General features: G+C 41.2%; 1 protein-coding gene across 2 annotated transcripts in view; it reads right to left on the reverse strand.

Annotated features, from left to right (window-relative positions):
• Nucleotides 1–12519, reverse strand: part of CCDC93 (CCC complex scaffolding subunit CCDC93) — a 50138-nt gene that overhangs the window by 8870 nt on the left and 28749 nt on the right. For both annotated transcript variants that reach the window (XM_077320283.1, XM_077320284.1), the window contains 5 exons: nucleotides 9389–9505; nucleotides 3772–3834; nucleotides 2723–2796; nucleotides 1789–1870; nucleotides 18–89 (listed from right to left, as the gene is read on the reverse strand). In XM_077320283.1, the coding sequence (XP_077176398.1) occupies nucleotides 18–89; nucleotides 1789–1870; nucleotides 2723–2796; nucleotides 3772–3834; nucleotides 9389–9505 (408 nt within the window). The remainder of the gene's footprint in view (nucleotides 1–17; nucleotides 90–1788; nucleotides 1871–2722; nucleotides 2797–3771; nucleotides 3835–9388; nucleotides 9506–12519) is intronic.

The raw sequence follows: 12519 nt of genomic DNA on the forward strand, positions 1-12519 counted from the left end.
TAATCTCAGCCATGTACCTTCTCTTCTCCATTTTCAGCTGCTTCTGCTTTCAAACTTTCAATGTTTTGCTGGAGGCGTGCCATCTCTTCCTTTAAAGAACAAGAAAATAATATATATATTTTAAAAAGCGTCGCTTTTCATCAGCATGCCTTGTTGCTCTTTATGGAAACAGAAGTCAGAGCCTTATCCCTTTAATAAATTATGCATTAGAAAGAAGCCCAAGACATTGGCAAGGGGGGGGGGGGGACATAACCTCCAATAACAAATTGTGACATTCTGTGCTTAGGGCAGCAGAGGCGAAGAAGATTCTTCATTATGTTAAGTAGCATGCCCTTATTGCCAAAGGCCTCATACTGGGGGAATCTATTTCTTATGCAAATGAATGTGGAACAGAGGCTGAAGGAAGAGCATCAAGTTCTGAAATGCCTGGAAAAATAAATACTGACATCGACACACAGCAGCCAAAAGCCAAACAACACATTTGCACAACCTTCAGTTCATTCCATAAGGTGCTTTGGGGGAAGTCATGCTTGGGTTCATTGCTCTCGAAGTTTAGAATAAAAACTAATACAGTAGGCACCCCCAGTCCCCAAATGTTAATTACAGGGGTTGAAAATTTACTGTGTATTTTTGCTTTGTTCACAGTGAGACATTTCCTGTTTCTCCTCCTGCCTCTAATGTCCTTTCAGAGAAAGATAATTATCATATTTGATATTCATCACGTTTTCAAGGTGCCTAGCATGCCATCTGCACAACAGGAACCCACTAATTAAGATTTAAGCCCGATGTACACATTACCTTGGCAACTCAGTGCTTGGGGCATCGCACTGCACTGATAACAGAGGAACGTGTCAGTCATTGCATGGTTAGCAGACTTCTGCATCAGGCCATTGCCATGGGAACTAACCATGTGGCATATGCGGCCCATGTAGATTTTAATATTATTTATATCCCACATTATGACTGACCACCATGTTTTCAAAGTGGGTTGCATTTGCTACTGTGAGAACATATTTTTCCTCCAGCTATCCTGTTACCGTGATCTGTATGTATGGACTCTATGGACTGGCACTAGCTCTCCAGGCTTTCAAATCATTAGTGCCCAGTCCTTTTAACTGTAGGTACCAGGAATCAAACTTGAAACCTTTTGCACAGAAAGCAGATGCCCTACCACTGAGGTATGGCCCTTTTCTAAGGAAGTTAGGGCTGGATCCAATGCAACAGTTCCATAGGTGGAACAGTCTTCTACCTGCAATTTCACCTCCCTTGGCTTTCCATCTACCATAGCCTGAAATGCCACCTGAAATCCTGTTCTTCTAGGTGCCAGCAGGACCTGAGAAAGTCACAATGCATCAATGGAAGTCCTTGGCCTGTGGAAATTATGTCCAGGATCCAATGAGCTTCAGAGCTAAGTGGGAATTTCATACTCAGTCGCCCTGTCCCTAGTCCAAGACTACCCCGGCACAGTATGAGTTGCATCCCATGTAAATTCCATGCATGGAAGCACAACTTCTTATTCCAAAACAGCCCAAATGGTCCCCAAAATGCTGTTCCTGTGGAACAGGAGACCTCTGGGAGTATTGGGGTGGGAGGGAGTTTGGAGAGAAGCACCTTCTCTTGCTCATGCAAATCTTTTGGATGGGATCCAATTCAATGTCTTACCAGCATATCTGTGGAACATATGTTCATATGAGAGTCTGTACTATGAATCAGTAAGCACAGGAGTCTTTGTGGCTAAAAGAAAACAGAGTGTGCAGGGACCACAAGGAATAACTTTTGAAAACTTACCCTACAATGTGATCGGAATTCTTGTTCTTGGCCTTTGAGGCTCTCATTCATTGCCACCAATGCTCGAAGCTTCTGCAGTACACTAATAAAAATATTATTTTAGGGTCTTAGGCACTGTTGTTCTAAGAAAAAAAAAAAGACAACTTTGGGGAAGCTAACATTTATTTTAAACAAACTACCTAGAAGCTGAACGCAAAGCATAGGATGGCAACGGAGCTGAATAACATGAGAATTTAGAACTTCATGAAGGGCTCTTGGTCCTTTGCTTGGCTAGAGAGTGCCCAGTATATATATATATATATATATATATATATGTATTTAAAGGGCAGCAATAAAGGAATACACGTGAACTAGCTTGATATCAGATGTCTTTGGCCCTAATCTCATTTTAAGCCACTACATCACTGTCTGGCCTCAGGCAAGACATTATTACCAATTCCTTTCTAATTTGTATCTGTCTTTGAGGCTTAGGATCCTGCTCAACAGGAGAAGTGCAATATTATTTGCAATGCTAAATATTCAATAATCATTAGAGACACACACTGTGAAATCCTATAGGTTTGAACCCATTCCACAGCCAGTCAGCTAAATTTGAATTCATTTTTACTTTGCTTGCGTCATTTACCGTCTACTTTCCTCAATGAGACTCAAGACACATTACACAGCATAAGCCAACCGTGAAATAATATAGCCTCACGTTTTAAACGAGGGACTGAGAAACAATCAACCGGTACGACTGTACTGTGTCAAAAGTAAATGTGAAAACACAGCCCGTACTCTCTTTGCCCAAGCATTTAAAAGTTCTCCTGTAACTTTGCCACCTCATAAGCACTATACGCTAGAACACAAGTGAACTCATGGCATTATCAAACTTTACTGAAATACCCAATTCATACACAGTTAGAGGGAGATGGGGCAGGGGAAGAACACATACTTAGAATCTGCTTGGGATTCCACTGCTTCCAAGGCTGCCACCTCCTTGCCCAATTTTTCAGTATAATTCTTAACCTAAAAAGTTGGAATTTGCAACACTGGGTAAGACACTGATTGGCTGAGTTTCTCCCTCAGTAAAGATTATACAACAAACTGAAAATAAACCCCCTCAGGTTTCTCAGGCTCAGTTTACTTGGACCCAATCCTTCCGTAAGTGGAGTTAGTTTGAGGAAGGAATCCTTGCCACCTTCCCCCAGCCTCTGCAATGGCTGTGTGTCTCTGTGTTTGTGTGGGATGGGAATTCTCCCTTTTTGCTTCAAGACAGAATCCTACCCTGTCTTAGATGCTGGGTACGCTGAAGAAAGCAAAACAACTGATTCCAACAACCCAGGAAACTTCTACAGTTTAAAATGAGGTATCACATGCTAAATTATTAAAAGAACTGTGAGACTCCCATTCCTTCAAAAACAAGTATTTCCTCTAATTTAGATGTAGAATTGACTAGAAATACAAAAGGACTCAAATCCTAATGCCAAAAAGAAACACAACTAACAGGACAATTGTATGCAGTTTCTCTAGTCTAAGATCACTGAAATCAATGGGACTTCAGAATAAACAAGGCCAGGATAGAGCTGCCTGTCACATTTAATAGGAGGCCGGAGAAAAATATCAGAACCTAAACTTTAGGATTATGAAATCATCTTTTTAAATGGAAAAATGTGTTGAATTTGGGATGTTCAATTAACTAGGTAGATCAAGGAATAATCTGCAACAAGCACAAATTACTAAAAAGGCATATGAGAAAAGAACGCAGTTGTAGAGGTTCTACAAATTTGTGAAACTATGAAAACAGCAATAATGTCTTTGGGGTTGGTCTTAATAAAGGATATTATACAACTTCTTTCTTTTTTTTACTGTAAATAATATATACCTATAGGCTGAACAAGGTTACTTTTACTAGTCATGTACGTGGTGGGCATGATCACACCATTTTAAAATTGGCCCAATTAATTTTTTCCAAGAGACAGAGGATAGTTTAAGACAGATTACCTCATTCAGCGTCTTCTTTGCCTCATTACAACCTGCTTGTAGGTCAACACATTTAGCTTGCAACTGTTAATCAAGAGACATTAAAAAAAGCAAGTCCGATTGTTACATATACAGTTGGATCTTCAATCAGAATATGCAATGTTTCTGGTTAATAACAATTATGAACATAAGAAATTGCACACAGGCCTTTACCTAACTACACATTCCAAAAACTGAAGGGCACAACTTTTCTTAAGAGCGTGTGATAATTTCTACTAATATTTCCCACTTCTGTATCCTATGGGTTTTGTTTTTTTCCTATAGATCAGGGGTAGTCAAACTGCGGCCCTCCAGATGTCCATGGACTACAATTCCCAGAAGCCCCTGCCAGCAAATGCTGGCAGGGGCTTCTGGGAATTGTAGTCCATGGACATCTGGAGGGCCGCAGTTTGACTACCCCTGCTATAGATGTTCAAGAAAAGCACAGGAGGACAAAGCAGATGTTTAGTGAATGGGGGGGGGGTGGAGGCTAAAATTTCAATCACATATTATTTATCATCTTGTTTGATCTAGCGAGACCATAGCTTTATACCATATTTCTCTAATATCTTAACCAACCACATATATGCTTGTGGAAATCACCCCTACATGCTAAGATGTCACACACATAATACTAAATGTGGTGATGGTTTGGCCCCAACTAGCAGTAATACTTCTGGATTTCTCTGCAGGCAAATTAGATGTTCTATCATTGACCTACAGCAGTTCTCGACATGGAAGACAGAGCAATAATTATTCTGTAGGAACATAGTATAGTATGTTGCACTGGGCCTAGTGTACTCATTATTTATCAAATAAAACAATCCAAAAAAACAGAATCGTGTTTCAAAGAAAAACATATTTTGTGCTATTGTGGTGGTTTAATTTACTTCATACCTCACTTTTCTCTCCAGCGGGGACAACAAAGTAGCTTGCAACATTTAATCCTTCTCCACTTTATTCTCACAACAACCCTTTTGAGGTAGGTTAGTCTTCAAATGTATGACATTCTATGGCAGAGAAGGGGTAGGGACCTAGACATCCCAGATCCTAGTCTGACACTAGCCACTATACCACATTGCCTTAGAGTGTGTGGGTGATAAAAGTAGACTTCCAATTATCAATCAGAAGAATTCAGCACTTCTGTTTCAAATTAGACTTTTTATTCATTGTGTGCATAGAAGGAAACACAGAGAGCATGTTCACATATGCAAAAGAGATAAAAGATGTTGGCCTAATGAAACAAAAATCAGAATAACACGATGAAGCATAATGTGCAATACTGATCCTCAAAGAAGGATTGATTCTGGCAAATTATATTCTGCTGTGCTTCAAGAAATACAAACAAAAAAAATAGCAGATGGGACATGACAGACGGTGAGGAAGCTGTGAAACCGCATTGATTTTGACAGGCAAAACAATTATTTCAGCAATGGCCAACTGAGATCTAATGCAACATTTATAGAAACTGTAGTGAGAAGTCATATGAGGCCTCTTTGAGTATTTGGGGGGGGGGGACCAGTACACTTTGAACATGTTTCTACAAATTAGAAAATTCTATGCGGATGTAAGGAATTTATCTTGTGAATGGACTAGTAGAATGAAAACATAACCTTCCATAGTGTGTGTGCATAAATATGTTCAATGGTTTTCATTATAGGTGTTTGACAGCTAGTAAGGTTCTTTTTGGGGGAAATCAATGCTGAAGATTTGTTGTTCATATGAACAAAAAGCAAATGGCCCTAGGCACTCAGAAAGGAAAACCCTATAGCTACACACATATGGAGTACACACTTGTCTATTTTTCATAAAGAAGTTAATATTCAGTGATATAAACTGCTCAGGAGGATTCTAGAAACACTGTTTACTATATGCATTGTCGTACTCTTACTGCTTTCTAATTTCTGTACATCAGGTTTTACACAGTTTGAACTGCAGTGTTTTGCCTCCAACTTTGTGAACCAATCTTATTACACTATCTATATGTCTTGCACTGTTGCTATTCCTTTAAAATCTGCTATTCCTTTAAAATCTAAAAAAATGCTATTCCTTTAAAACCTTTAAAATCTTTATAATTACAATCTGCCTAGAGTCTCGATAAAAAAAGGCAGACCACAAATCATCATAATCACTAAACATAATAAAGCTCAAGTTGACAACTCACTCCCTACCTAATTGGCCCTCCCTAGGGTTATGCCACCAATAGAAAGACAGCCAATGAGGGCCAATCAGTTCAAATTGCACTCTGCCAATGAGGGCTAATCACTAAACATAATAAAGCTCAACTTGACAACTCACTCCCTACCTGATCGGCCTTCTCTGGGGGTGTGTTGCTAATAGGGGGAGAGCAGTCTTTCAATGAGCACAAATCAGTTCAAATTGCACTCTGTCAATAAGAGCCAATCAGCTCAAATTTCATAAAAACAACTAATTTCCCCCTGGAAATACCCCCCCCCCATAGTTTAGCCCCAATCAGGAGGGAGACCTCGACCAGGAAGGACTAATAAGGGACCAACTCTCTGCCTCCAATTTCTTGGCAATTTCCAAAGTTTGCTGAGTGGAAGAGGAGGCAGCCTCAGAGCATGCCATGCTGCCAGTAAGTTGCCCTGGCCTCTTTCAACTCAGAGGACATTTTTTATACTTCAATTTTTACCCCGATTTTTACCCAATCTTGGCAAATGTTGTCTTGTGGTGGCTTACAGTATAAAATTAAAAAATCACAATATACTCATAATCCCTCTTAAAACATTAAAACAATAGCAATAATTTCAGTATCAAAATATTGAAAATATCAAGATGGCAGTGTAACTTCTCTAATAAATCCAAACCCCAACTCAGCCAAGGCCAATAATGTGGCCCTAAATGATGTAGCATGAGGATTCTGTTCATCAATGCTTAACAAAGAGCACTCAGCATAGGGCAGGACCCACAATTCGCAACTCTGGTCACCCCCCCCTTCCGGCCTCGACCAAATGCCTGGCAAAAGAGCATCTGGACAGGAGCTGTCATTACAGGGAATCCCCAAGTCCCACCTGGCATTCCAGATCCTCCCTGGGGCACAGTGCTACAGAGTCCTTCCCACCCAAACAGCCCTTTCCTCCAGGGGAACTGATCTCTACAGTCTGGAGAGGAGCTTTCATTCTGGAGGCTGGCATCCCTAAACAATGGCAGGGATACTAGCCTCTAGCTGGGACCTGGATATCCTGCTTCCGGGGTTTCTCAAAGCCTGAAAAATATTTCAGGAGTTTCTCAATGGTAAAAAAAGTTGAGAAAAACTGGCAAAGAGGCAGTAATAGGGAAACCCACTGTATGTTCTTCACTAAGTGATGTTTTCATGTTTGATTGTAACATAAAGCTGTTTCTGATTTACTTTGATGTTGAACTGAACTGATGTTGAACTGTTGAGTCTGAATGTACAGACTCAAAGGATTTTTAGTTCTTCATGCAAATTTTCCTATCAATTAAATATTTTCATTGAAGGAAGAAACTATGACAAGTTTATGAATCATTTGATGATGTTTATTGTTATTAGCAATTACTGCCACACTGCATTTATTTTTGTTTCCCACCTGGAGCTTGGCATCCTTGTACCTTCACGGGATCCAAAGCCAGAGAATCTCCCCACTCAAGTATCCCTTTTCTCCAGGTGGACTGATCTTTGTGGCCTGGAAATAACCTGCAATTCCTGCAGATTCCCAGGTCCCAACTGGAGATTGGCATCCTGAAACCTCTTTGAGGCCCAGTGCCACAGAGTCCCCCCCCCCCCCCCAAGCAAGCCCTTTCTTCTGCAGGAGCCTGGAGACAAGTTGTCATTGCAGAGTCCCCCCTCCAAAGCAGCCATTTTCCCCAGGGGAGCTGATCTCTATTGTCTGCAGGTGACCTCCAAGCCCAGGAAATTTCCAGACCATACCTCGAGGTTAGTGACCCCTGGGTCCGGAACGTTCCTTGAGGTTTGGAGGTAGGGCTTGAAGCATCCAGGGATGGGCAGGAGCTTTTGCCATTTAGCCAGCCCCCAGGAAAGCCACAATGGAGGTGTGCATGCTAGCACCCGTTTCCCTGGGCACAATGGGCTTTGCCTCTAGTATAAAGTAAATAAATTCTCATGGTTCCGAGAGTCTACTTGTTCTGCCTTCTACATCATCTCTGCATGAAAGCGGTGAGGTTCCATACATATATAAATTCATGATTTAAAAATAGAGATAGATTCTTCTGTTTCTTCAAATGCCCATACTGCTCATGTTCCCCTCTCTCTGCTCAATGGAAATTTGGTTCATTTGATGTGCTTGCTTAAGTATAAATTCATTTCAGAATCATATAAAGGAGTGTGGCAGGCAGAAATCCAACAGAATTTTTTCTAGGCAGTACCCATAGAACTGTTTCCTGTTGAAATCTTTTAGAAGCACAATGCCTCTGTCAGGAAAATCCAGCACATGTTTCCATGCTATTATTTTCTTGCTTTAATGTTACTGCTCTGTAAACTCTAGCCACATCCATGAAAGCAAGACTGTAGATGTGTGACTGACTACCATCAGAGTAACAGAATTAATACATTCCCTGCAAGGACCAGAGATGAGAGGCCATTGGCATTGTGCTACCACACGGTTAACTGCTGATGTACTACTGGACAAAGCACAAGCACTGCAATAATCTGGGGGGAGGGGAGAGAAAATTTGAATACTAGCAAGCTATCTTGCTATCAGCCCTGGGAGGGTGGTGTATAAATAATAACAATAACAACAACAACAATAATATCATCATCATCATCTGTTAAATAAACCAGAACTGAATTATAAATTACACCATAACAATGCAAAAACTGCAAATCAAGCCAGCCAGCCAGCCATTCAAAGTAGACTCCCCCTCCTCACAACAACTTTCCAGGAGCACCAAGGAAAAAATATCCAAACGGGTAACATCTTTAAATTGTTAAAAGTATCAACTCCAGGCCTATACAAGCTACAAAGCAGGCCACCAGACGGGCTGCCAAGTGTTCAACAACCTCCTTCCCCAAGGCCGGCTGCAAAACAAAATGCCTAGTAGGCCACTCTCAGAGTTGATGGTTTTTCTCTGGCTTTGTGGATCTGGTCTTTGTGGGCAATGCCAGTATGGTCTTCAGCCAGTCTGACAACAGGGCAAGTGCAAGTAAGACTGTAACCCTCATTAGTTCTTTAGTCAGTATAAAACAGGCTGTCAGAAAACACAATTTCCTTTAGAAAGCTCCCTCTTCGAAGCAGCCCATCAGGCCTACCTGAGTCACCTTGACAGCGGCATCTGCCCTCTTCAACTCACAGAGAGCCAAGGAGCAAGAGGAAATGTGAGCATTTGTATATACAATTCACGCTACTGGGAGTGCCATTGTGGAATTTAAACAGGAGGGGGAAAAATCAGGAAACTCTTCCTAGCCACACACACATCCACAACTGTACCATCATCTTCAAATTCAATGCACGGAAAGCCTTTTAGTGCGTCTTTTCTTGCCACCTCTTTCCCCCATTTCTTTCGCTTCTGAAGCTATCTGCTAAAATTCCCCATAAGTACAGAGTGGCGAACTGGTTAAGCTACACTTAAATAAATAGAGAAGTAATATTCAAAGGCATACCTCTTCCAGTAGTTTTGTCTTCTGCAATATCTGCTTGTTTAGTGATGCCAGCTTCCTTCTGTGCTGCTGGACAGCTCCAAGTCTTTCTGGACGTTCCTCTGCAGAAAGCTCTGATTGCTGGGGTGGGGGTGGGGGAGCAAGAAAGGCACACGAAAAATGGATTACTGTTCAAATCCTTTTGTGATTCATAAAGGCATAAATGGCTCTAGCCTTCATATAGGGTTGTTTTCACCAAGTTAAGATTGCTTTTGAAAACAATTATGTACAAATGATAAGCATATTATTACTAAGAAGATGTATAAAATGTTATTGAAATTTGAGACAGCAGGAATCTGTGAAAGAACGCATGGTAAAAATGGGCAAAAAGGTTTGGGCCGAGATATACAAACGGAACAAAGGAAAAAGAGGTTATCAAAAGTGGACATTTTCCCCATCTTTGTAAGGAGGCAAACAAAAAAGTGGATCCAAAAACATACTTTAATCCAGAAGATACTTACAACTGATATACAAATGAAACCAGAAATATTCCTTTTAGGATTAATGGGAAAAGAATTTGAAAAAAAATTCTGTAAATGATTATAGCAGTGAGGCTGTTATTTGCTCAAAAATGGAAAAGCATCTGACAAATGATTAAGATGGCAGAATCAGCTGAAATGGCCAAACTAAGTGCTTTAATTAAACAAAGGACAACTCAAATATTTGTAGATATTTGGAACCCTTTTATGGACTTTCTGTATGATATGAACAAAAATGAAACAATGGTTCATGGATTTGAGGACTAAGAGGGGAAAATATGAAAAAGAGTGGCTTTACAATCCTTTCAGAGATGGCCAAACTGTGGCTCTCCAGATGTCCATGGATACAACTCCCATGAGCACATACTGGCAGGGGATCATGGGAAATGTACTCCATGGACATCTGGAGAGCCACAGTTTGGCCACCCCATATACTATCAGAGTGTAACAGACAACAACTAGATTTAGAACTGTCATAGATAAAATCAGAAGCCTCTTCATTTCTTTGTTCTTTTTAATTTTTTTACTTATTTGGTAATTTGTATTTTTCCTTTTTCTTATCTATGTTGCATCTTAAATATAAGTGTTATAAAGAAAAGAAAAGAAAAAAAGAAGCCAGGAATCCTGAATTCCATTCCCAGCAAGAGAGAAAGAGTAATGCTTGCCTGTGGGCATGGCAACAAGCCACAGTTGTGCACTGTCTGTATCTGAAATATTTATAAGCACACCTTTCTCCTGAGCTTCTTCAGATTCTTGCCTTAACTGGAGCTTGTTGTGATGTATGAATGCAGCCAAAAGATTCTATGTAAGTAAAGCATCTTTGCTGTTCCTTAGAATTCTACGGTTTCTACTTAGTACATTGTTTTTAAAATTGGGAGTGGTTTCAGATTGGGAGTGGTTTCAAGCAAGACACTTCAGTGCATTCAAGCCCCTCCCCCAAAGATTGCAGCCGTTTCAACAAAAATGAGAACTGTGCACCCCTCTCTCTTACACTTACACACAAACGAAGAAACACTGTGCATCGTTGGATGGCAAAACCAAGAGATAATTATTCAACTTAATTCCCCAATATAGATAGCAGCCTTGTTCTCAAATACATAATGAAGTTACTCACACATGCCCTGACCTGAATAGCCCAGGGTAGCCCAATATCGTCAGATCTCAGAAGCTTAAATAGTCTTGGTCTGGGTTAGTATTCGGATAGGAAACCATCAAGGAATTCCAGGGTTGCTATGCAGAGACAGGCAGTGGCAAATCACCTCTGAACATCTCTTGCCTTGAAACCTCCAGTCAATTGAGACTTGACAGCAAAACACACACACACAAATCAAGTTCACTTGAAATTGCTATTTAATTGTAGTCTGAGTGGACAACCACCGGAGCCATGAAATGGCAAAAAAACAAAACAAAACAAAAAATCAAAAAAACTGTCACTACCTCAGAGGATGAAAATAAGCTTTATAGCACGTTCCCCCAGAAATTCTAACTTAAGTGGCACATTTAAACTTTCACCCCATTCATAAGCAGTTTATCATTCGGGGGGGGGGGGAAAGAACAACCTTTGCAACTAAACATTCTTTTAAGAAACATTCTGAAGCGCAGAACTTGGAAATTATGCTGTTCAACCACTGCAGTTTCATTCCCTCACTGATGGCTGTACATGTGTCAGCCAGGAAAATAGGTTTCCACACCGAGGCCAATTCCACACAGGCAGAAAAGGCTGGGAGGGCACTCAAATGGAAGCAGGGCTAATCCCCGCTTCCACGTGATTTCACTTCCACGGCCTGGTGTGTGTTAGGCTGCCGTTGTCCGGCTTAAAGGGAATGTGGATATTTTCTGCGTTCCCTTAAGTGCTCTGGGGGTCAATGGGGCCTAGCCCAGAGGAGGCCTGTGTGGAAAGGAAGCACATCCTATGGAGGCCCATAGGGAGCAAAAAATGCCCCACTCCATTCCATGGTGCTTCATAGAGCCACAAGGCCAAATGGGGCTTTTTTCTTTTTTTTTTAGGAAGGTGGAATTGCTTTCTTCCATTATCCCACCTTCCTGCAACAACCCCCCCCAACCGCCCCCCGTGCAGTGGAACCTTTCCCCCGTGGCTGCATCCCTTACGTGGACACATTTCAGTGGCGGATTGGGTCTGCTGCTGAAATTTGTTCCCCACAAGGATGCAGAAAGCGGTGGACTAGCTGCTCCGCCTCAACAGAAAAGCGGCGCCCTGGAATGTAGCCACTGGTGTGAAATTAGCCCACAAGAACCACCAGCCTGCATAGTTTCTAGATTCATTCAGGGGAGAAAACTTAATGGTGGTTGTTTACATTTGTATGCAAAGGCATCTTTTAGAATGTGGGTGCAAAGATAGACATCTTCCTTCTAGATATGAATGAGCAAAAAGCCTCACAGTGAACTCATCAACCCAGCCTGACAGTTTCTAGCTGTGAAACTACACACAGCATTGGCAGACCCATTTATAGACACAAGTCTGTCCCAATCATGTTGGAAGCAGGTGGATGGCAGTCTAAATTCTAATAGGAGCATGCAGGCTAGGTGTCTGTCAAATCCTTGTTCTACCCACTGTTTTTTGCCTTGCAGCTTATTGTTTTTTCTCCTTCCAAGCTG

This window comes from Paroedura picta, chromosome 2, assembly GCF_049243985.1.
Source record: "Paroedura picta isolate Pp20150507F chromosome 2, Ppicta_v3.0, whole genome shotgun sequence".
Lineage (NCBI taxonomy): Eukaryota > Metazoa > Chordata > Lepidosauria > Squamata > Gekkonidae > Paroedura > Paroedura picta.